Source organism: Fundulus heteroclitus, chromosome 6 (assembly GCF_011125445.2).
Source record: "Fundulus heteroclitus isolate FHET01 chromosome 6, MU-UCD_Fhet_4.1, whole genome shotgun sequence".
In the NCBI taxonomy this organism is placed as follows: Eukaryota; Metazoa; Chordata; class Actinopteri; order Cyprinodontiformes; family Fundulidae; genus Fundulus; species Fundulus heteroclitus.
Genome location: NC_046366.1, coordinates 31,196,779 through 31,223,251, shown reverse-complemented (window position 1 = coordinate 31,223,251; position 26,473 = coordinate 31,196,779). Strand labels below are relative to the sequence as shown.

At 40.2% G+C, this 26,473-nt stretch overlaps 1 protein-coding gene across 1 annotated transcript in view; it reads left to right on the top strand.

The window, feature by feature from the left end:
* The window catches only part of atp1a2a (ATPase Na+/K+ transporting subunit alpha 2a), a gene marked incomplete at its 5' end in the record, with an annotated part of 71,700 nt that overhangs the window by 43,649 nt on the left and 1,578 nt on the right, over positions 1-26,473 (top strand). Inside the window, 6 exon segments of the mRNA NM_001309999.1 lie at positions 5,902-6,056; positions 8,764-8,887; positions 16,650-16,795; positions 16,890-17,020; positions 17,700-17,801; positions 18,072-18,163. Coding sequence (NP_001296928.1) covers positions 5,902-6,056; positions 8,764-8,887; positions 16,650-16,795; positions 16,890-17,020; positions 17,700-17,801; positions 18,072-18,163 — 750 coding nt within the window.

The window sequence follows — 26,473 nt, the reverse complement described above, 5'->3', positions numbered from 1 at the left end:
ACCTCAGGGGGATCACATGAAAAAAAGATCCCCCTGATCCCCCTCCCAAATCCACTCTGGTCTTATTTCTTTCTACCAAGGTCTTCCTCTTCTTCTCTTAAACTTGTGAGACAGTTTGATTCTTGCCACTCTTAGCCATTTTCAAAGTATACAGTGAGAGCAGCGGAGCTACAATGAACGGCTAACACAGAAGCTAACCGGATACATGAACGTTAGAAGTGTGCAGTCAGCATGCGGGAACTACCAAGGAACCAGCATGCACACTAGCGTTACGTGAGCATGTCACATTAGCTTTGTTTGGTTGCACACGGTCAGATTGATATGTATTCGGATTAAAAACCAAAAAATAATTGGATTGTACCGTTTATATGGGCACACAATCAATTAATCCGATCATAATGTGCGTTTATATGCACCAGGCTTTATTCAGAACAGAGCCACTCGTCATGCACAGTTAACAAATTTTCTTAAAAAAGCGCAGAAGAAGAAGAACTTCTGTCCTTGCTGAACAATGAGAAATAGTAAACAAAGCAGTATTTTACCAGGTTGTTTGTCTCCTAGCTATCCAGGATGGACTTGCATCAGGTTTTAATTAAGGTTGAAATGTTACTGAATAAATAATAAATTAGAGCTCTTTTAATTTTTGGAACAGAAAGGTTGTATCGGGAGCCTCGACAGTTTTGCTTCCCGATGTATTTCCACCACTCACCAACGTGGAAATATGTCACGTTTACATTGGTCGCACATGCACACTGGTGTCAGTCTGCCATATTCAGAATAACTTAATCCTGACAAGCGTTTATATGAACGTTGATGGGATTATCAATAGGCATAAACCATCCCTCTCATTGGGATCACAATTTCAGTCCGATTAAGTTTAATCCGATCAGAGTATTCCGATTGGCCGTTTATTCCGATTACTTTTGTCCACGTGAACGTAGATAATGACGGGAATGTGGGATAACCAATAGGAAAGATAAACCAATAGATATGATTATCATCTTGGGACTTGAAGCCGAAAGAAGAACGTCCACTATACCTTTTAAATCAAAATTAGCTAAAATGAAAGGAAGCTTATCATAAACAGAACAGACATGTCCTGCATGGTGAGGTAACAACAAGCCTCTGTGGTAGAAACCAAACTTTTCCTTTGTAAGTTAAACTAAACTATGATCTGACTTCTGCACAAAAGGGGTGCGCTGGATCAAAACTGCTGGCTGAGGTCAGAGTTAATCAATAAAAAGCAAAAGTTGGAATCCTCGTTCACTCTTTGGGGATGTTTAAATTTCTGTTAAACTTAGAAAAAGGATTTAGCGAGTTGATGGAATTTGCTTTCAGCTAAAATACAGGAATGATTTATGAGTGAAATAAAAAAAACAATTAATCCTTTCTGGCACCTCGCCTGACTTTTCTAAAAGCTTGAATTATTTTAATCATGGTCTGTAAAACTCTTTTTCTGAAGAACAATATTCTTCACTAATCTTACTCAATCGACCTTGGCGACAAATACATTTTTTCTCAACAAGATTTTTTTGTCTGGTTAAGATCCAAACTGCTGGCCATTTCAGAGTCATGAGAATAGATGAAACCAGGTGTCAACAAACACTTATTGTTAGTGTTGTGATGTAGTCCAACATTTTAAGTATCCTTCCATCAGCTTTTCACAATAGTATGCTGGCCAACCCTCCTGATTAAAACTGCTGTGCCTGAGTCGGGTTTGCAGGCTTTGCTCAAACACACCTTTTCACCTCTTACCTCAAGTCTTCAGTGGGACTTAGATCTGGACTTTGTGATGGCCGCTCCAGACATTGATTTGGTATTTATGCCATTTTATAACTAATCTGGTGGTATACCTAGGATCACTGTTATTATCGAAGATCCGCATATTGCCCAGATTTAACTTTATTGCTGATAGATTCGTTTCTCTCAATAAAGAGTTCAGCAACTCTCATTGGGCAGTGGAAACATATCACATGTTTATATTAAAATAATACACTGAATTATACACAAAACAAAGACTAGTGTAGCGACAATCTGGATTTTTACTACATTCTGATCATTAGCTGTCTTTAAGGTATGTCGGTGACTGATCTAACCGGTCTGGGATAAAAAACTGTTTTTGAGTTTATCTTGGATAAAGTTGAGAAGGTCCTCACAGAGAGACTTCTTCAGTCTGAGAAGTTACAGATAAACTCAGCCTTATAGTGACAATGGTGACAAACAAAACTGGTTGCTCTCATGCAAAAGAGGACCATCAGCCTAACAACTGATCATTAGCACTCTGATGGCCACTTTTTTTTTACCAGGGGGCGTAATAACAATAACTCGCAATAACACCATTTTAAGAGGGGGGCCAATTAGACTCAGAGGCATACACCCCTGTTTCACGGTGGGAGGTTTCCCTTCACAAAAATGGCAGCCTTTACTCCCCCCCCCCCAAATAAATAAATTAATTAATTAAAACAAGAATCCTCTCTATCCAGGATGAGAACATATTCATCCCTCAAGAGTAACCAGTAGTCTGCAGATGAGTGTAAACACATCATCAGACCAAGATTGTGCAGTTTACACTCATCAGGATGAAGATGTTCTCATCCTGGACAGAGAGGAACGGTGGCTTGAAAGGGGGAGAAAAGGAAGCCATTTCTGTGATGTGAAACCTCCCGTCATTAAACACTGGTGGATGCCTCCGGGTCCAATTGTCCCTCCATACTATTTTGTTATTGCGAGCTTGACTCAGCCCCCCCGGGAATAACAAGTGTGTATCAGGGCACTAAAAATCGATTGTTAGGCTGATGGTCCTCTTTTGCATGTGAGCAAACTTGTCGATGCACTACGCAAAGGTACTGCTTATAAGAATGAGTTTACCTGTATCTCCTCAGACTGAAGGAGTGTCTTGGAGAAGAGATTAAACATTTCAACAGAACCCATGCAGAGGATGTACTCAACTTTTTATTTTTATTTTCTACCTGGATTATTAAGATGCATCAGGCCATCTAATGGATGTGTTTTTTTTAAAGTCCTGAACCTTGTTCTAGATGGGGGTGGAGAAAAAATAATGTGTCCAGGAAGATTGGAGTATGTTGATGTGTTACTTGTTACTAACAGATAACGTGTTGCACACAGGGGGATGTATTATTATTATTATTATTATTATTATTATTATTATTATTATTATTATTATTATTATTATTATTGGTATTATTCAACCTGTCCAGGGTGTACTCCACCTCTCGCCCATTGACAGCTGGAGATAGGCACCAGCCCAGTGGATAGACCTGTTAGAAAATTGATTAATTGATTGTTATTATTTACTTCATCACGTCATCATTATTTACTTCCATGCATCACGTAAAATAAGAATAATAACATTTTAATTACAGGTTGGAGTGTAACCAAATAGCTAAAAAGCCAAAGGGGGGTGAATACTTTTCTCAGGCACTGTGACTATCCACTGTTGTGTTGTATCAGTAGTTCTATATTCTTTGTTATTGTACTTATTTTTGTGAAAATGTAAAACACCCTACGAGACAGTTTGTGACTAAAGAAGCCTTTGTAGTGTTGAGTTAAAAGGAGCACTTTATAGTTGTGTGTAATTTTAACGGTATTCAGAAGATGTAGTGTGACATGGCATCGCGCTCTGAGATTTCACTTGAGAGTTACACTGACAGCCATGAGATGGGACATGAGACTTGCCTCGGGTGACACCCGTTTAATTGAACTTGGGTTGCCTAATATAGTCTACGAAAATCTGTTTCTAATGAGGTTATGCTGATAAAGCAGTTGAGGGGAATTGTTAAGTATGTCGAACTTTTTACCCTTAATTGGGAGAGGAAAACTGGGGAAAGATGGTTCGTAATATACACTCCAGTGGATCTCAAAATTACCCTTTCCCGGTAAAAAAGACAAGTTTCGTAATGCAGGAAAATTAGACCACGATAAATCACTTTAAACCTTGTTACACCTTCAATGTGACATATTTATCATACGCTTCAGCTGGAAATGTATTAAACCTGTTTTGGGGGGGAAAAAGAAACAGATCCAAAATATGAAACAACCTGGTTGTGTATCTTTGCCTGTTGTAGTTTCAACATTTGATCCTTGCAAAGGTTCTCCAACTCGATCATATTAGGAGGACATATTTTATCCACCCACTGTCAGGATCCCCAGGGGATTGATTACTTATTGTAGCTCCTTGGGGATCCTGCAGCCTATTTATGGACAGCACTTTTAGTATTGTTCATCCTTCACTGCAAAAAGGGAATTAAAAGTAAGCAATAATTTCTTCAAATGAGTGTATTTTTCCTTGATTTGAGGAGCTAAATAAGACTGTTTGCCAATGGAATGAGTATTTTTACCCCTAAAATAAGATAATTAGACAATGGACATGAATTGTTTCTATTTTAAGTGCAAAAATCTTATTCCATTGGCAAATAGTCTTATTTACCTGCTCTAATCAAGGAAAAATACACTAATTTCAAGAAAATTTCACTTACTTTTAGTTCCCTTTTTGCAGTGTTAGCTCAATGTTTCCGTCATTAGTTTTTTTTTTTGTTCAGTATTTATGATAATAGTGTAGTCCTGTATGTGTTAGATTTAGCTCCTGTTTTAGTCAGCATCTGTTCATTATTGTTATTTTGGTAGTTCTTTTAGATCTTTATTTTCTGCCTGCTCTTCCATAGTTAGGTTATTCACTCATATCTGGCCATTCTCATGTTTCCCTGTTAGATTCAGTTCTTCCTCTACCCCTGCCAGTTCATTGCCATCCAATCCTTCAGTGTAATTGCCTTTTCCTCACCTCACCTCCTCCAGCTGTTGCTCCTTCCTTCTCCTGCCCTATTTATTCAGTCAGCTCAGCCATAACCAGTAGTCAGATCTCGTGTCAGTCTACTCTGTTCTGGTCTCATCTTTGCCATGTTCCTGGTTCCCTGCCGTCCCGTAAGCCTTGTTTCTGTATCTAATAGATCTTCAATATTCAACATGCGACTCCCGAGGACTCCTAAAAACGTGACACCCACCTCTTCAGGTGACCCCACTGATTCTCTATGGGATGAAATTCTGGACTCTGGCTTGATCAGTAGAAATATTTAGATGAAGTCATGCATTTGTTGATTTGGAAATATGGTTGGACTTGCTAGGAGACTGAAAATTGAAATATATCTCCAGCCTTATGTCTGACACTTGAAAGTTTTGGGTCAAAGCTAATTGGTGTTTTAAAACAATTGAGAATTTGAATGATATTGGCAAAAATTGGCATGATGCTGCTTCCTCCATGTCACACAATGGGCATAGTGTTCTTTGAGGGATGATATGTCTTGCTTTTTTGTCTCATCTTTTCCATCATCTTTCAATCAAAGTCTAGTTTTTGAAATGTCACCTTCATCTCAAAAATTTTCCCAATCAATGTTGTCGGCTGTCACTGTGTCCATTCATATATTTTTTTTTACCTCCCTTTCCTGACTGATACATTTCTACTATGACATTTTTTTGGTCCTTTGCAGCCTGTAACCAAAGTAGGCAGATGTAAGGAAACTTCCACAAGGAGATGTGAATTTAATTCCAGCTCCATTAGATTGACCATATTCTACTGAGGGCGGGAACTCAAGAATGCTGAAATTGAAGGAATTTCAGAAAAGAGTTTGTTTAAAAGCGTGCAGATTGTTGCCCTTTTTTATTTCTTTTCCCCTCTAACAGATTTCTTTGTTTTCCTGTTGAATTGGACAGGATATGTTTCACTCTGAAGATAAAGTTTTTCATAGTCTCGTTTGTTTATGTCACAAAAAGCCGATGTCTCACTGTGTAAAGTTTAGAGAGATGTAGATGTTGTTTTTTTTTGTAAAAGTTGTATCATTATTGTTGTTTTCTACATAAAAACCAATGTCTCCTTCTTACTGCGCACAGGTCGTCTCATCTTTGATAACCTGAAGAAGTCCATCGCTTACACGCTAACCAGCAACATCCCAGAGATCTCGCCCTTCCTCCTCTTCATCATCGCTAGTGTTCCTCTTCCTCTGGGAACTGTCACCATCCTCTGCATCGACCTGGGCACGGACATGGTGAGCAGTGCGAGAAAGGAAACAATCCCTGTGCTGCGATGGTTGTAATGATTTTTTTCTCTCTGTTGTATTTAAGATCTACAAGTTTTAACATGTGTCTCTTTTTCTCAGGTTATTTTTTTATTGTCTTTTCTTGGCTTTTTCTTAACTTTTAGTGCGAGTTTATTGGAATTTGATTGCTCTAATGCATAATTACAACCAACATAATGTTTCCCATTTATTTCTCTTTGCTATATTATCCTGTAATTGTTGGCTAATTTTAGCAGTGTTTCTCATTGAAAGGGTGCTAATTGTAAGGATGTTGCATAGCTACAGGCAAGGTAAAGGTGACATTAAGGGAAATTGCATTACTGGTGTCAAATATGAGAGCCTGGAGGTAAAAAGGAGCAACTGTTTGGTTTAATTTGCTCTTTCTATCAGTGGGGGGAATTTGCTTTTGGCATGGCGCCGACGTCCATTTGTTTGAGCAGAACAAAGGCCGGGTGACACTCACATGCAGATTTACATTTCACAGGCCTGCCATTTCCAGATGCCACTCTCTGCTTTGTATATCCAGTTGCAACAAAAAGATTTGCTGGCATGCTGCTTGCCTGAGGGGCGTAATCCATCATTACAGAAAGAAAGGAATCGCAGAATGAAAAATTCAGAGGGACTTTGGTGCTCATTACTTTAATTTTTGCCTTTTTGTCAGCCATCAGAACAGCAGTAGGCAGCAGGAATATGTACATCCCACTAAGCTTGAGGTAAAAGTCAGTAGGTAGATGTGTCAGGATTTTGCACTGGAGACAAACAACGAGCATTCCAAGCCTTCCATCCATCCATCCATCCATCCATCCATCCATCCATCAATCTATCCATCCATCCATCCATCCATCCATCCATCCATCCCTGATCCATCAATCCATCCATCCATCCATCCATCCATCCATCCATCCATCCATCCAGCCATCCATCCAGCCATCCATCCCCAGCATCCATCCATCCAGCCAGCCATCCATCCATCCATCCATCCATCCATCCATCCATCCATCCATCCATCCATCCATCCATCCATCCATCCATCCATCCATCCATCCATCCATCCATCCATCCATCCATCCATCCATCCATCCATCCATCCATCCATCCATCCATCCATCCATCCTCCATCCATCCTATCCATCCATCCATCCATCATCCATCCATCCATCCATCAATCCATCCATCCATCCATCCATCCATCCATCCATCCATCCATCCATCCATCCATCCATCCATCCATCCATCAATCCATCCATCCATTCCTAATCCATCCATCCATCCATCCATCCATCCATCCATCCATCCATCCATCCATCCATCCATCCATCCATTTATTCATCCATCCATCCATCCATCCATCCATCCATCCATCCATCCATCCATCCATCCATCCATCCATCCATCCAAAGATTTTCCCCTTATTGGGCCAATCTAACACACATACTGTATATATGCATTGATCTAAACCACTTCTTTCTTTATTCATTGTTTTATATCCTACATGTGCTTTAAAATTCTCCACAACTTTATCCCTGACCTGTCTGCTGTGGTCCTCGGTCCTTGGGAAGCTGTTTGTTCACTAATGTCCTGTAACAATCATCTGAGGCCTTCGCAGAACAGTTCAATTCAAAACTAAGGTTGTTGTTTTTTTCACCCCAAAGGGAAACTAAATGAGATCTGGTGCTCCAAAGTATGCTACCTTGCTGATGAAGGTGTAGAACATGTTCTGTTTCCGAGCACAGGGAAGAGCTTTCTTCTTATTGGCCAGGTCTCCCTTAAAGGGTAAGATAAGGGATAGAGGAGATCTCGTTTGTTCTCCTGCCATTTACCGTGACATCTGTACGTGTTGTTGTCTGGACATTTAGAACCAACACAAAAAAAAAAAAACATCTTCATGCAGAAGCCTTAAAAAAGTGTTTACGTTAAAGTGCACAAGTCAAAATTGCTGATTTCCCATGTCTGCCTGTAACAGCGTTAACGGCTTGTTTACAGCTTAGTGCAACTCCTAGCTACAGGCTCGAGGACTCTGCAGAGATTTTGCGGCACACGGAGTCTGCGCTGATTATTTTTAGCAAGCATGGCGGAAGAACGGCTGAAACGGGATGTTTGTTATCTTTGGCACGTTTAAGAACTCTTCGTGAGAGAGATGTGCAGGCTGGGTACGGTTCCACGTGCATTTTCAGAAGAATATAGACGTAAAAAAAGCAAAAAAAAAAAGCAAGACATTTTTGTTCCATCTTCCTCCACTGCTGCAGGTCAGAGGAGAGCAACACCAAAACAAACAGGATTTGTAGACAACACAGGACGTGTGCTCAGTTTCAAGCAGTGCCAGGTCCCCACCTGAAATCCCACTAAGTCGGGGGATTTCCTTCCCTAAGTCAAACATATTGCTCCGTTGCTCACCTAGTAAACCCAGCCAATATCAGATCTTTATTACAGGGGCCTTTTTACCTTTGTTTTATGAATGTCCTGAAATTCATCTCTTCCACACCTCTCCCTGCAATTGTCCTCGCTTTCTCCTTCCTCTCCTTCTGACCTCCTTCTGTCTGTCTTCCCACCACGCAGTGATTGCATGAATATATCAGCAATATGCCGCCCCGGCCTTTTTAGTGACGCCGCAAGAACAAATTCCTACACCTTTTGTTGTACCGCTGTAAACTGGGTTGTTTCTCTCCTGTTCCTCCAGGTTCCTGCGATCTCCTTGGCCTATGAGACGGCCGAGAGCGACATAATGAAGCGGCAACCAAGAAACCCGAGAACAGACAACCTGGTCAATGAACGTCTCATCAGCATGGCATACGGACAGATAGGTCTGTTCTCCTGAATCCGTGACCCTTCTCACCAACAGGTCTTAAACCTAAATCACTGTGACAGGCCTCTTGTGTTGACTTTATAGACATAGTAAAAAATATCTATCGTAAAAAACTTTAAACGCAGACATTTATCATAAATTCTGGCGGCTGTAAATGTTTAGGCAGGTGCAGTTTACAGAAATAGATCCAGAGGTGAGCAGATGTTTCGCTGGGTTTTCTCGCAATTATTGTGACATTTACAGCAAATTGAGAGAGGCAAGCGGCGCTATTAGCACAGCTTAATCTTGGTCCTGTTTTACTGGTCGGAGCCTCTCTCTCGCATACGTGCCTCTTATCTCTGGTTTTATTTGGTTTGGGAATAGTGAAGGATCAAAGGCTGGCCCAGTTTCATACGCTGTTAAATAGGGCAAAAATATGACAGGGCTTCATTTAAAACTGAACGCGCTCGGAACGGCCGGAAACAAGCATAAATTTTAAGGCATTACGTCCCATAAAGGGAAGGCGGAAAGGTTTGCAAGACGCAGCAGATCACATTTATGAAGGACCCCTTTGACATTATGGCTGGATCCAGAGGATGCAGCTTACAAGTACAAAAGCAGAGTTAAATAAAGAACAGGATTATGAATCTATCAAATCGGGGGGGCCGGGCCGGTATATCTGTGGTCTAGGGTGCCCCGTAAGACTGGTTTGGTGACAAGGTTGTTGTATTAAGCAGTGTTGTATAAAGTACTGAAATCTCGGAGTCAAGTAAAAGTATAGGTACCTCTCTAAAATATGACTTTGGTAAAAGTCAAAGTTACTGACTGAAATGTTACTTGAGTAAAAGTCTTAAAGTATCTGAAATGTCTTGTACTTAAGTATGAAAATTACTGTAAAAATAGATGTACTCAAGTAATGTAATAAAAAGTATAAGTAAAAAGTAAAACAAAGCAAATGCAATTTGAATGACATTTTTTAGATTTTGGTAAACTTTGAAAGTCAAATTCACTTAAAATAACAAACAACAAAGTGCAGGAGAAATTTAGTCCAAGTTTAGACAGAAAATACAACCTTTTTGTAAGCCTTCAGTTCTCCTTCTTCAAGTAAGGCCAGTGCTATACACTAGTAGTGGTTGTGTACTTGGTGTACACAACCAAGTGCAGGCAAAGGGGGTGTATACTAAGAACATGGTTAAGTGAGAAACCAGGCTTAGTCCCCCCCCCCTCTACACCTGCTGCCACCACACCATGCACACACCAAAAGTCAAATTAACTGTATACTTCATGCCCTGGAAATCTCCAACTTTTAAAGTTGCAGCCAGCCGTTGTCCTAATGGTCAAACCATTTTATGTTTGGGTGGCGGCGTTATTTTTACTGATCTTTTTATTTTTTAAATAAGTCGAATCTGACATCATCAATGAATAATAGTTATAATGAATAATATTGATTGTTATAATAAAACAGGAAAAGAATAATGGTTAATCAAGTGTTTAGTCAATGTAAACGCCCAAGAGGGGTTGAGTTCTACTGATCAACTTAGAAATATTTCATGACTGTGAAAGAGAAATGTTTGATTGAGCTATATTCTGTAAGAAATATTAAGCTTATATTAAGGTAGATTTACAACTCATGTTGGAAAGCTATTGATAAAAGTTTTCTTTTTTTTCCCGGTTGATATATCATGATTGTTAAAGTGATCTTGTGTGTTATTAAGTGTGTGGATCTAACTGAGGGGTGCCAGGTGGGGGTTGGCGAGGTAATGGGCAAAGCATTGTTGGAGCAGGACTGGTACATATTTAAACTTTTGACATCCTTCGGGATTATTGCAGAATATCTGCCGACCCACTTGATGCCTTTGGACCTACACTGGTGTGCTCGGTGGATGGGGGGTGAGGAGGGGGGGGGCTTTGGTGTGCCAAGCACTCTAATGGTTGCTGGATCTTGGCGAGTTCTCTCTTTGGCTGAGGGCAGTAGGGGGGAGGGTTGCATTTCCAGACATTAAGCCAGCATTAAGCTTCCTTCACACCCCATCTACGTTAAGAGAGAGAAACCAACCTTAAACAGAGGAGGAGGCCTTAGGTTCCAACTCTCAAAAACCTATAATGCAGCTATAGGATTAATTCCAGCCAATCATCACCTCAGTTCTCACATTCGTATGGGTGATCAAAACATCGCTCCTTTAAGCCAAGCCAACAATAACGACCCTAACGACTCCTCGTTACAGAGGAGTGGACCAGTTTCAGTTCAATCTGCTGACTTAATGGCTTAATCGACCGCCCATTACTAAGGGGTGGACCTGTTTCTGTTGAATTTGCATGTTATCTAAGCCATTACAGGCCTTTGTTAGGCAGTAGTATAAAGCTTGGTACTCCACATTACTCCAGACTTTTTGAATTGAGAAAGCTTCCTGGATAAGAAGCGAAACGTCGTCAACTACGGAAAACAAGTCCAGTTGCTTTGTTTTTTACTTTTTTTGGAATGACCATGACCTGGATGACTGAGAATCTTCACCAGCACGTTGCATTTCCATGTGCTGTGATCAGCGTTGCGTTAGTCTAAGTCTCGTGTTGTGAATTGCCGCCATATATAAATAAAGCTGAATTGAATTGGGGGCCGATTTGGGATTGGTCCATGCGGGTCTGCTGGATCTTCGCTCCTGTCCGGCCTGTGATTCGTTCTGTGTCTCAGGCTGGGGGAATTTCCCATGTGTTGCCATCTTGGGAGGGTTCTCCAAGCTCCGCCTTCCCCTCTGTGGCTCCTCACACAACTTGACTACACACAACCTCCGCCTTCATTCCCGTGCCCACTTACGCACTGTATGCCGGCCTCAATCGAGTATAGCACTTTTGCTGTAATGTCGTCATCTTGCTCAATTGATTTTTGTTTCTTAATGAAGGATTAAATGACCATGTGGGAATCCTCAGTGAGTGTACCTGAGCAGTGAGATAGTTATCAGTATACCAAGTTGAGTGAAGTCTCTAGATAGCAGAGTGCCAGATTAAGTGACGCTGTTATTACTTAATTGCTCTGATATTTGAGTCGCAGTTGAACGCACATGCACACGACAGCAGTTGTGCACATGTGCAGTAGGAAGGGCACGCAAGAGCTGCGGGAAACAAACGCCGGAGAGTTTTCCATCCAAAATCTGCTGTTTACCTAAGCTGTCAACATGAAAGGCACAAAAAAAAGAAAACTAAAAGAAAGAGGAAAATTAAAACCAACAGCATCTCGCTTTTCAGCCTCTACTTTTACACGCGGCAGAGACTTTTTTTTCCTTTTCTTTCTATTTACCAACACGCCGAACACATCATCTTGAATTTCTGTCAGAGATTCAGTCAGCTCAGTTCAAATGAGGCTCTCAAATGAGATGTCAGGACATGGTGCTTAAGATTCAACGCTCATTTTGACAGACCAAATTTGCCAACATGAAATTATAGCAGCCTGTCTTCTAATACTGCAGTCATCAGCTGTCTGGAGCATTTACTCCCTAAAAAAAGGCAACATTTTACAGGGCCAAGGACAGAGAGCTACTGCCTGAGAATATAAACTGTTTAAAGATCTTTTTGTAGGGGCCTGTTTGGCAGGTTTCTTTTTCTAAATGCTCCTTAATAACCCCGCCTCAGTTGTTATACTACGCAGTCATACGACAGATGGGAAATGATTTACACGATTGTCTGGCGTGATTAATGGCTCAATATGGATTTGACAGTGACAAAGCAGCTTTTGGGAGAAGGCATTTTTGAAACTTTAGACAGCTTTTTTTTCTCCGCTGTGTAATGTCTCTTTTATCCCTTTCAAACAATTTGTGCTACATGAAAAAAAACGTCATTATGTAAAGACCTGATATTCATATTGTTGAATTCCTGCCTACTCAACAAAGAGTCAGCATCAGAGTCAAGTCTTCCCAGAAAACACAATCTAGTTTTGTTGGTGTCATTTAAAAAGAAAAGGTAAAACATACCGCAACATTTATTCTTATTGGCATCCTTGGTAAGGATATATGAAAAGCTTTAAGTAGTATAATCTCAATAATCCCAATAAAATTGTATAGATTTAGAGCGTGGGATCTTGGAACATTCAGGTTTGCTATAGGATTTCTAATACAGCTTTATTTATCTATATATAAGTACTCTAAAACACCATACAGAGTAATAGTCCAATACATATTAAATAGATGTTTAAAATGAATTAAGCAAAAAGTCTAAAAATTAGACAGGGCATAGAAAGAAAAAGGATCTCTAGGGTAAGAGCAATCATAAAGTAAAAACCGAAACAAGGTTAAAAAACAGCTGGTGACTGACATGGTCATTAAATCCATTCATTAAATTCAATTAAATTCAAAAAAGACTTTATTAAGGCCAAAGGGAAATTAAATGCTGTTGTAACTCATGGTATGAGGTTTCTACACTGAGTTGTTGTAGATGCTGATGGCTGCAGGTAGGAAGGATCTCCTGCAGCGGTCTGTCTCACAACGGACCCGGAGAAGCCTCTGATTGAAGACACTGTTGTCAAGAAGGATGTTTTAATTCAATTCAATTCAATTTTATTTATATAGCGCCTAAACATGTCATGTCAAGGCACTTTACAAAGTCAAATTCAATCAAATTATACAGGCTGGTCAAAAAGGTTTCTTACCTTGCATCAAGTCTCTCCAAGCAGCATTCACTCCTCCTGAAAGAGCGTAGAGCCACAGTGGACAGTCGTCTGCTTTGTTGATGGCTTTGCAGCAATCCCTCATACTGAGCATGCATGAAGCGACAGTGGAGAGGAAAACTCCCCTTTAACAGGGAGGAAAAACCTCCAGCAGAACCAGAACCAGGCTCAGTGTGAACGCTCATCTGCCTCTACCGACTATGTTTTCTGTTCTGTGTTGATTTGGCTCGACGGTTTGAGCGATCACCCTGCAGTAAAACCCACTCATGATCTATTTTTAGTTTACGTTGGAGACCAACACGTTTTTATTTAAGATTACCTGACTTTTTGAAGAGTTCGTAACGCTGCAATCCTGAAAAGGTTCCTAGGATCTTGGGAAGTGGAACAGGCCCGCAGCATCACAGAACCTCAACCATACTTACCAGTAGTCATGAGGGGATTGTCCACAAATTCATCAGTTGTTTCAAATCAGGCGTATCTGCGGTGTCTGTTCCAGAAAGGTCTTATTTGTCACAGTTACTGTTGTTTTAAAATGACTAATTGTTGCTTTGACCTTTTAGCTGAGTAGCTATTTTCTTGTGGCCATTTCCTGACATTTGTCCTACTTGAGAGTCACATTCTCTTGTCTTTGTCATTTAGAAGAGCGACTAATGGAAATACCGTATTTTTCGGACTATAAGGCACTTTTAAAATCCTTAGATTTTCTCAACAATGGATGCTGCGCCTTATAATCCAGTGCGCCTTATATATGATTAGCGTTGTTAGCTTACTGACAGATTTTATGTGGTACAATGTGCTCAAAAATCTGTTTTTGCAGACTTGGCAATAAATGTGGAAACGACGATTTGGTGAAAATCATTTATTTCTTAATGCAAGATTTTTTTGCTTCTCAGCTGAATGAATGTAATCATAAAAAATGTTTATTTTTTTAAAACATTGTTTTCTACAAGCTTCCCATATCAGGGATTGCGTTTGAAGTATCTCCCATCCTTTATATTTTTGCCCCCTTATTTATGAGTCAGAGCACCGAAGGGAAAAAGAAATGACAAAGAAACCTGTAAAACAATAATTGGAACTGAGATCACTCGGGAACTCACACCTCAACCCACCGATTGCTCCCAGTTTAAAGGTGTTTCACCAAATCAGCAACATTTAACTTGTTGGAGTCATTAACTGAACTTTTTTTTTTGTACATGTGATCACAGCAAGACTGTTGTTGTTACCTTTCTCACAAAGTGAGACATTAGTGCACGATGAAAACATTTAGAAAGAGAAAATCTTTCTGCAACATTCCTCCTGACCTTTATGACTGGAATAGAATCTGTCTTGACATTAAAGTAGATGTGAAGGTTTTTTTCCAAATCAACAATATGCCTCTATACTACTGGAGTTTGATTTGCGACACAAAGAGTATGTGGAATACAACATTTGAATGCAATGTGAATACATCTTTGCCCATCTGAAAGTAGAACTAGTTTTAGATTGGTGGCATTATGACTTTTAACCTCAACACTGCTATTGTATTATTTTTCATCTTCCTTATTGGATTTTAAACAGAAATATGGCCACAGAAGCTGAACAGGTTGGCGCTTCCACAACACAGCCTTGCAACATTATTAATACCCATGAAAACTGTTATAACAGTATAGTATAGTATAGAATAGTACAGAATAGAAGCCTGTGGGGGACACAGTCAAGATGGAAGACGGCACTCTGTGGTACAGAGTGCCGTCTGTACTGTGGTACTGAGCTTTTCAACTTACATAAAAAAAAAAACATGCTACATGTGACAGAAGACCAACTCTGTACGGCACCCTGAAAACACACCGTGACACACGGCGGCGCCATCACGCTATGGGGGTCTCTTTTCCAGCAGGGAATGGGTCAGCCGGTCAGAGTTAATCAGGAGATGGGTGGATTTTAAATACGAGGCAATCCAGGAAAAAAAAAATTAGGCGCCTAAGACTTGAGACTGTTGTGGCTTTTTTTTTAACTAGATCAATGCATATTTATGTGGCGTGGAACAGCGGATCTCAGTCCTGCTCCTTGGGGCTCACTGTCCTTCTTGGACACCTGATTTACATGATTGCATGACCTCTGAGTGACATGTGCTGCAGAAACCTGTTAATTATTCATTAATCTAACTCAGGGAAATGCCTAAAACGTGAAGGAGAGCGGTAAAAATCCTCAGGAGCAGGATTTAGAACCGCTGGCCTAGAACCGATCTAGTTGAGAACTTCTAGCAGGACTTGAAACCTGACGTCTCCGTTCATTCTGACGGAGCATGAGCTATTTTGCAAATAACGACAAGGGGCAAAGTTTGGTCTCTAATGTGCAAAGCTGCTTAGAATTATAGCCCAAAAGGCTTACAGCTGCCATTGCAGTTTAAAGCAGGCTCATCGGGTACCTCCAGCATCGACGGAGGAGGGCTACACGCAAGCGCACGCCACACTTTTTAGATTTTCATTAGTAAAAATGTGAAAATGATGAGTAATTTCCACGTCATAGTTATGCAACACCTTGTGTTGGTCTATCATATCAAACCCTAAGAAGATAAACCGAAGACTGTGAGTGCAACGTGACAAAAGGTGATATTGTGTAAACACTGCATTGCTGCCCTGTTGTTTCTATAAAAGCTAAGTGCAGCTCACCCGTCATCATCCGGTTGGTGCCATTAAACCACAGCAGAATAATCTTTGACAAACAACCCGAAAGACATTTCTGCAAATTTCCCGCCGTGTCTTCCACACGGGTCGGCACAATTTGACAGAGTATTAGATTGTGAACAGAAATAAATGATTTTAATTTCTGATAGACTTGGGAGAAACTTGGAGACAACCAAATTAATTATGATGAATCATGTTTGGAGCGGCTAATGGACAATAAATGAATTTTCTATGCCAGCGTGACATGACATTTGTCTCTATTTTCTTTACATTTATGGTCTCTCTGGCGCTGTAAAGGAGCATTAAACACAGATCTGCATGTGCAAAATGATCATATGTACTCCAAAAGGGAAGTGCTTGTAAAGAAAGTACAATTGTTTTAGGTCATTTCTGCTAACTATGTGTGGGTTTGTGTTGATGCCCTGATAACGAGCACGTGTGTGGTATTTCTTCCCCTCCAGGTATGATCCAGGCTCTGGCCGGTTTTTTCACCTACTTTGTGATCTTGGCTGAGAACGGCTTCCACCCGAGAGACCTGCTGGGCATCCGCATCAAATGGGACGACCGTGAATACAACGAGCTGGAGGACAGCTATGGCCAGCAGTGGGTGAGGAACCGGAGCACGTAGCCACCGGCGTGCCTTCGCCCGTCCTGGGATTCTCATGCAAACGCCAATGAATTGTGCCTTTCTGACTTTGCAGACCTATGAGCAGAGGAAGATCATTGAATTCACCTGCCACACAGCCTTCTTTTCCAGCATTGTGGTTGTCCAGTGGGCCGATCTGATCATCTGCAAGACCAGGAGGAATTCCCTCTTTCAGCAGGGCATGAAGTAAGTGATCCACACGGCTTTGTTGCACATTTTTCGTTCTGATGAAAGAAACTGAGCATCTGAACAACACATGTTTACAGAAATGGAAGTTCCTTACAGTCAAATCCTTTTTTTTTTAAATCCTATTGTTCTGTGTGTATCAGTAATGTAGGTGTACAAGTACTAAATATGAGATTTTAACTGTACGATGTTCCTTTACAAATACAAAAACCCATACACATACAGAGGCAATAATAATAATATTATATTTCATTGTATTATTATAAGAATAACAATGTATAGGGCATTCAAATATGCATTACTTAAAAGCACAGAATGAGGAAAAACATTGATAAGAAAATAAAGACGCAGATCACATTTATAATATTTGCATTATGGCTGGATCCATTGAAGTAAAAAAGCAGAGTTAAGAAAATAGAACAGCATCATTATTATGTTTTACTTATTATTCTAAGGATAATAATTCATAGGACATTGAAATATGCTTTACACGAAAGCACAGACTGGGGAAAATCATATATAAGAATATATTTTTTCGTAGCTTCATCCCAGAAACAACAACAACAACAAAAAGCTCAGATTATGCCGACTTCTCATTGTCTTCTTTTACGCTGTGTTCTCAGTGGCACGTCTGTCTCGTCCTTTTCTCTAACGACTTTTCAAATCGGGGTTGGAACAGGAACCGGATCCTGATCTTCGGCCTGTTTGTGGAGACGGCCCTGGCTGCCTTCCTCTCCTACTGCCCGGGGATGGACGTGGCCCTGCGCATGTACCCCATGAAGTATGCACCGTATGCGCACATCTCCACTGAACCGAAAAATAACCCCTCCGAGACCTAATAGCCTGCCATTATCCTGTCACTCTCAACTTCAAATGAAGTCTCTGATCTCCTTAAACACCACCTTGTTAGCCCCTAATATTCAGAAATGACTGCAGCGAGTTTAACGATTTGCACTCTGCCCGCGACTCTTCGCTCTTTGCCAACCGCCCCCCCCCCCCCCCCCCCCCCCCCCCGGACCCCCCCTGACTCGGTTTTCCCTCTTTCTCTCAGGATTCCCTGGTGGTTCTGTGCCTTCCCGTACAGCCTGCTCATCTTTGTTTACGATGAGGTCCGTAAATTAATTCTGCGGCGAGTCCCAGGAGGTAAGCGGTTTTTGAGAATCAGAAGGTTTTCAGCTTGTTTTTTGTTTTTTTGTTTCTTTTATTGGTTGAAAAAAAATGAAGCATGGAAACAGTTCAGCATCTTTTTCACAATAAGCCCATTTTTCACCAAACCCTTGGCTCTCATCTGCTGTTCATCTCACAGCCTTCAAAACTGTCTGTGTAAAAAGTAAATGCTCTAGATATGGAGACTTCCCACTCTTTTTTATTTTATTATATTTTTTTATTTGAAACGCTCAAATGGCAGCAAATGTTCTGTTCTTGCGTTTAAATCCTAAACACTCCACGCTTACAAAGCACCCTGCAACAGATCCTATTATCTGCTTTGCAAATTGAAAAGTACTTTGGAGAAGATTTGGTTAAACAGGCACAGCACTCTGTCATAAATATATTTGCAGCCCATAATGTAATTTTTAAAATCCTTATTTATACACCTGTAAGCTTCTTGGAGACATTGAGGCCATTCAGTGTCATTCTCAAGGACGTTGTGACAAATTGCAGGGCGGATTTTTAAATCCTCATTTATTTATTTTTTTTAGCTTTATGATATGAATAATCCCAGGAAACCAGGCACAATGAGAAAAAAAACATTTAAATATACAAAAATATACAGGTAGCAGCTACACCGGCTTGCACTCTGCTCACATTAGCGTGAATGTAGTGTTTAAACCAATCCACATCTGAAGCCCTGTGAAAACGGCCGTTTATTTGCAACTTGATGGACTCAACTTTTATTGCAAAATGATACTGTGCAAAAAAAAAAAAAATCCAACCTTTAAGCATGTTTATTCATAGGCAAACACAATGCATTTTTGACAATAGTTTTTTGCAAAGTCACCAGTGCCTCACTGCAAGGTTTCCTGTAGGACTTTGGAGGAAGTTAAACCATTTTTTTTGTTAATTTGGTCGTAAATTTTGGATGTTGATTCTGTGGAAGGTGATGATTTATTTATTTTTTCAGTTTTCTGACGGAGGCTACCAGATCTCTGTTTAAAATTCCCTCATAATCAGAGTTGTTGATGCTATAAACGCTAACAAGGCTCCTTGTCTTTTGGGGAGAAACAAGCCCACAGCATCACAGATCCTTCACCATGCTTAATCATGCACATAAGGGGCTTTTCCACACATAATCATCCTTTGTTTCACCCCAGGCCCGCCGAACAGCTCAGTTTTAGTCTCACCTAACCAATTGATGAAACAATAGAAAAGGCATTTTAACAGCACACTACTTATAATTACTGTTTCCCATGTAAGTGAAGTCTAGAGTTCACCCTCCACAGTTAGCTTTGGTTCTTTTAAACCTCCTTTACCATCCAGTTTACTCTGCATGGCGCCAAGATAAACATTGGTCCACATCCAGCCTTTTTTTTTTTTTTTTTTTTTTTTTACACAATTTTTTTAAACTTTTGCCCTGCAGATATGGACAGAAACAGCTACTTTGTTGTTGCCATGTTCTACCTTTTGAGGACCAACACACATCTGACCTGTTTCAGTTATATCTTGTCCTTCCCATTTTAAAGAGTGCATTAGAGCGACGTGGTCTCTGGGTCATTTCATATTTATACATCAGAGACCCGGGAACTCATCAACTAATAATTAATCTTCTCTAAACAACTTTAAAAAGGGAAAGTATTAAACAAAGACAGTACTTGCATTTAATTTATACAATTACTTAGGGGTGCTATTTAGGGGGAAACCAGGGATTTTTCAAAGAACAGTTACTTGTATCTATCTATCTATCTATCTATCTATCTATCTATCTAGAGCTATATATGCAGAACCACGCCTTTATGGGGGGGGGGGGGTCTTTCTAACTGTCTCTAGTTTCCACCTGTTCCATCTGCACAACAACATGTAAAGTTGATTGTCAATCAGTGTTTCTTCTTAAGGGGACAGTTTGACTTCTGGAGTTACATTGTGTTGTTTAAGTGTTTCCTTTATTTATTTTTTTTGAGCAGTGTCAATTTCTTTCAAACTTTATTATTTATTTATTATTTTATATCTAATTTGTGTATTTTCTGAACAAAAGCCGACATACAGCACAGTATTTAGTCTGTGGCCAAATAAGCACACACACGCACGCAAATAATTATAAACCATTGTATCTAATGATCAAAATTGAAAAGAGGAAAAAGAAAAAAAAGGTTAGTATATTCTAGTCGTCCTCCTGGTCGTACTGAATGTTCAAAGAATCAATTTGCTGCAAGAACGGATCCCAAGTGTCATGGAATAACTGAATTGAGGCACAAAATGAGAACCTTAATTTTTCCAATTTGGGATTATGTAGTACCTCTCATGGTACCTGTCCACACTCACATGTGAACAGGGGATGGGGAAGTTTCCAGCTCAGCAGAATCAGCCCGCGCTCAAGCAATGTGGTGAACGCCAAAGCTCGTTTAAATGCTTTTAGTAGATCCAGCATAGTGAGGGACACCAATAATCTGCGACAAAGAATTTGGGAAGATGGAACAGTGATAAGCTTTTCCCAACACATATAAAAAGTCCAAAATGGGCCTAGTTTGCTCGACCAGAACAAATGTGCATGATTTGCCGGTGATAGATTACATCTGTTACAGGTGTCACTAACCGGGAGGAAAACTCCAGCCTCGCATTGAATGAGTCTGTGTCGGGCACAAATGGATGACACAGGCACGAGGGACAAAGCAGACTTCCATGGTTGTTCAGTTAATTTAACATTAAGGCTTTCCTCCCAAACACTTTTAGTTGCAGTAGGAGAGGTTGAGAATGCTGACCAAACAGAACGATACAATCCTGAGATACATCCTGTGGAAATCAGAGTATCTAACAAGGTTTCTGGAGGACGATATGGAAAATGAGAAAATCCTTTTTTTTTAACAAAATCTCTAACTTGAAAAAAGCGAAAGAGGTGATGTTTTGGGAGGTTAAATTTACTAGAGAGCTGCTTAAACGAGGAAAATATGCCGTCTACATATACATCAGTTCTGGATGGCTTAATGGTGCCGTTTCGATAAACAGAAGTTAAAGCAGAAGGGCCAGGAAGTCCAAGTTGCTTTCTGAACTGACTCCACAATTTTCAGAGAAGCAACGACCACTGGGCAACCAGTCAAACAAGTCGCAAGTGGAAGTTATGAGCACAATTTTTTTTCCAATTGCACCGAACCAGGCCGTGAATCTCTCTAATCACTCGTCCAAAACAGAATCTTTTGCAGATTGGCTGCTTAGAGACCGGAAGGGCAAATTCCCATTTATGCTTAGCAGACATCCCATAAAAAGGCCAGAATCAGTTAACATGGGTATATTTTAAATAGCTTTTTTTTTTTTTTTTTTTTTTTTTTTACAAATCTTTACCAGGGGTGCCAGTAAGTGTAGAGAGTGCTGTAGCTCGGACTAAAACTGCCAGATTGCTTCTTACGTGATCCTAACCCTGACCAGTGACTCGTTAACTTGTTTCAAATGAACATAAGTATAAAAACTTCAATTAAAAAAATAAAGTGGCAAGCCAAATATAAGTATCGGATCCTCTGCTGATTTTACAAGAAAATAAATATTCCAGTGGTTTCATTTTAGAGGGTTCACTTTAAAGGGTTGCAATTTGGACTTATAGCTCGGTGAACAAACTGCAGCCGGCGAGCGCAGCGCTCAGACATTCGCTGGTCACCAGGTCTCTATGCGTCCCCGGAGGGATTTTAACCAGCTCTGCTGTACAGAAACTCTCTAAACCCGGTAGGTTTCTCGGCTGCTGCTGCTTGGCAACTGGATGCTTCAGCTCCCTTCATTGATTTTCTTTCTGTAAGATCAAGTCAGCCCCCCCCCCCCCCCCCCCCCACACACACACCTGAATATACTCAGCAACACTATAAGTGCCTCTTTGGCTCCATCATTGCTGTCCTAGGAAGGTATCTAGAGTTACAGCTCCTCTTTAGTCTTCTCCTCCTGATTTTCACAATAAATCCCAACGTTCAGTAGTGGTGAAGTCCACCTTTAACAGCCCGAGAGCAATGTCTCCACCGCCGTGCTTCACAGAGGAAGTGTTGCTCTTCGGGTCCTGCAAACATGGCAAGGTTGAGATGATGCAAAAATGAAAAAGCTTGACTTTGGTTTCTGAGCACAGACGTCTCTCTGAATCATTTCGAAGTGCACCAAACACAGCAGGTCTCCACATGCACCTCCTTCATGAGGCGGAGGCAATAAGTCGGCCCGTTCCATCATGGTGTCTTACCGCTGATGTTCTGACCGTAGAGGCAGCGCTTGCAGGTAATTATCAGGCTCTGTCCGTGTAGCCGTGGGCTTATCCCTCACCTTTCTCGCGCTCATTTTCACCCCACTTTCGCCCCGCGTGGCTCTCCAGACCGACTGGTGGTCATTTTACATTTGTTCAATTTTCCCAAAACTCCCTGAAAAAGTCGCCGCCTTCACGCATAGCTTTAACCGACGTTCTCGAAGCCCATCCAGGGGCCGTGTGCAAGTCCACTATCTTGCTCCTGAGGTCATTTGACAGCTCTTTAATCTGTTAATGGTGGGGGAGAGGTTGGATTTGAAGGGACTGACTCTCTGCACTGGCGCTCTTTGTACATATAATGAAATTACGGTCAGAAGCATCTGTTCATAGACAGCTGATTCATTTTTGTGCAGCGTGGGAACATGACCACGCTCTCTGGTTGCCAGAGTTATGTTTTTCTCAAACATCCAAACCAATTTTTTTTTACTTTTACGTATTTTTCCCCCCGACTTTTTTCGTTGATACCCTTGTCTTTCCAAATACAAATGAAACCACTGTACCCTCGTGCTTTTCTTTGTGAGTGAGCAAACTTTGAGAAGCAGACGAGGGATGAAACGCGTGTTTTCCGGCGCTGAATTTATCTCGTTTTCTGCTGGTTCCCAGAACGGATCACCAGTCAATCCGGCGAAAATTGCCGCATTTTTGTTCCCGTTTCATTGTTTCACAGTCGGGGCCCAGAATGCAATAATGAATGTGATGTAACCGAGTCGTGAATTGCTGACAAATTGGTTACAATTACGGGTGATTACCGTCGGCATTTATGCTGGTGCAATGCAAGAAGAACGGGTTCGAAAAGGCAGGAAGATTCAGCACCGGTTGCAGCTGTCTCATTGAGAACCCCATCATGTGCATAAAGAAAAAGGGAGGAACCTACCTTTAGTCTGTGATATGAATGTATGGGATCGTTGTTCATTTTGGGATGCATTGTTGACACAGGATAGGCACTCATTCTCCATTTAAAGGTTCTTATTAATCCAAGCCAGAAAAAAAAAAAAGACAGAAACTAGAGGCATGGCGGTTGCTAATGCAGCTGAAAACTATCAGGCTTCTAGCAGAATGCAAACCATTCAATACTGAACAATTCTCAGGCTTTAAAAGCTGCTGCCTCTGCAACACTTGAATGATTTCTGTTTGTCTCCCGGGTTTGATTTCTGACAAAACGGCATGTAAATGTCCTGCTTTCAGGGCAGTTTGCTGGGGGGAATTCTGTTTAATAAATGGAGCATAAAATCACGGCTTATAAAACAGAAAATCTCTGACGGCGGAATAAAAAAAAACAAAAAAAAAAACCTCTGAATGACGGCTGAAATGTAATTTGATCTTTAGCTTGAGCCGGCTGCCGCGTGTTCGCCAGATTTTGTTCAGACTTTTAAGCGACTTTTTAGTTTGCGGTCGCATCTTCGGGATAAATTAGTAGATAAAAAAACACAAAGGTCTGTCCAGCTGAAGCCCGGAGCTGAACGCAGACCTTTAAAGAGAAACTTGGCCAAGTTTAGGTTTTTCTTGCCTCTTACACTTCCCCATCTATCAAAGGCTGCAGAACGCTGACCCTTGTCCTGCTATGTCTCTGGTCATTAAGCCTTTTTGATGGATGTCAAGGCTTTTCGGGTCGGGCAGAAATGATATCAGCTCCGCTTTGTTTGCCTTCACAACTGAAGAATCTATTTTTTGTCCACAGGGGTTTACCAATTGCTTTAAAGTTCTGGTGGGAAGAATATGATCATCATGAGGAGGAATATTGCATAAATTTAGGTCTTATAATTATTTATTTGAACATCCTTTATAGCTTTTTTCTTTATATTTATATAGAATTTCTGATGGACTTCTTCTAAATGCATAGTCCAAGTCCAACATTTGTTCAATCCCCTGAAATGGATTTAAAAAAATATTTTCTTCCAACCAAGAAGTTTGTTTCTGACAGGAAATGACAGGATCATCTCTAAAAAGCCAAGAAAAACAATGCATAAAGACCAAACAAAAAATCTCTGGTTTCATTTACATTTTATAAAAAAGGAACAACGTAGTATGTCGACAGTTATTTATAACCTTTTCAATAAATGATGGAAAAGCTTTAATTGAAATGACAGTAATGAAATGCCTCTGATAATAGCTAACCAGTTTTTTTTGTATGTTTCCAGTATTATCACCGATGATAAGTATTTAAGAGTGGAAGGCCACCTTTCTCTGTCAGATTCAAGTCAGGACTTTGTCTGAGCCCCTTGAAAATGTCAAGATTGCTTCCAGTCAGCAGAAACTAAACTAAACAACAAAATCTGAATAAGCCAGCGGTAGAAATATTTTTCAGCTTAACTGTATTTTATATTTGATTAAATGTCCGGAGTAAGCTTTACTCCATCCGAACACTTTTTGTTTTACTAGCCAGCTTTTGATATAATTGTAGTTGGACATTTAACCATCTATTTCCAGCAGAATCCATATCAGTTCATGTAATCTGTTTGGTCTCTTGGCCCTGACCCTCATGTATAATCCAGATACAGTCATATTCATTAAATTATAATATGGGTTTCTGAGAGGCTCGTTTGCTTTAAAACAATGCCATTTGAAAAAAAACAAAAAACAACAACCTTTAAGTCAGAATTAAACATACTTTTCATAAGCCCCAATTTTTATATGGAAATTTAGCTTTTTTCTTGCCTTAAGGTTATATTTTAATCCTAAATGCTTTGTTTATTTTTAGCTGGAGTTGAAAAATATATATATATAATCAACACAAGTAAAGGTTTTAAAACATCATCAGTGTGTGGAAACCTATATAATCTGTTTCCCTTAGTGAATTGAGTTACTTAAATAAATTAACTTTTCAACAACATTCTAATTTATTGGATATGACTGTACTTTTAATAAGGTTGAGGAGGGAGATTTGATAAGACAATTTAAGAAACATTTGTAGGTGCTGATCTTAGAGATTTTTTTTATTATTGTTCATGGTTTCCATCCACTCAGACCATGGTGATTTAAAACTCACTTCACAATGGACACTGAGGCTGTCGTTCCAGCAGTTTCCAGTTCATGTCAGCCTGTAGTTTCTGTGGCTCCTGGATTGTCACAACCAGCCTGACCAGTTTTCTTTTATCTGAGGGGCCAGCTTGGCTCAGATGGTTAAAACTTGGACACAGCTGGGTATTCAAACACAACACTGTTTTTCAAATGTGTAAAGCAGACTAGTATAAACCTTCTGGATTGACCTTCCTAAAGCGCCAACCCCATAACAAAGGCAACAGGACTTCTTCTCTTGGTTCCTGAAGACAAGTAGATGTTAAGCATTATGCTAAGCATGAATATTCAATGCTAAGCAGACAGGGTGGCTTCAGGCTTCATCTTTCACCTTCAGTGGCGGATTTGACTCGTCTTCCCACGAGGTTTTACGGCCAATAACACCTTGGGAAACATGACTAAAACACCTTGTTGGCATCTTAAGGTCATATGTTTAACTCCAGACACATGCATCTAATGCAAGGAGGGAAAAGGTACTCTCGTTCAGTGTGTCTGGTAATGTACAGACATACAAATGTTTTGGCAGGAAGCAGCAAATCATGCTCAGCATATTTTAAGTGTCCAAATTACTTTGTTGGAAAGATAGTAAATGGCCTAATATAGGGAGATGGCTTTTGTCTCCAACACAAAATTAGAATAGATCCCCAAATGTGAATGTATAATTACGAACCATTTTTTTTTTGTTAATAACATGTTTTAGTTGTTTGTAACCGATTTTTATAAATGAAGAAAAAAAATAAAAAATAATTGATTTTAAAAAGAAAAGAAAAGAAGATGACATGTTTAGATTCCCCTAATGACAACAGCTGAATGCTGAACTGAATGGAGAGAAAGGTCAGTGACTTAGCATCGCCATCGTTTTGATTGTTCTAACTCCAACATTTAAGCTCAACGCCTTCAATTCACGTCCAGAACTTGAGGAGAACCATTTGTGTGAGAGTTGAAACATTTTCAAGAACCAAGAAAAGAAGTCACCCTGCCTTGTATTTGAGTTTTCTATGTCTCGAAGATTAGGA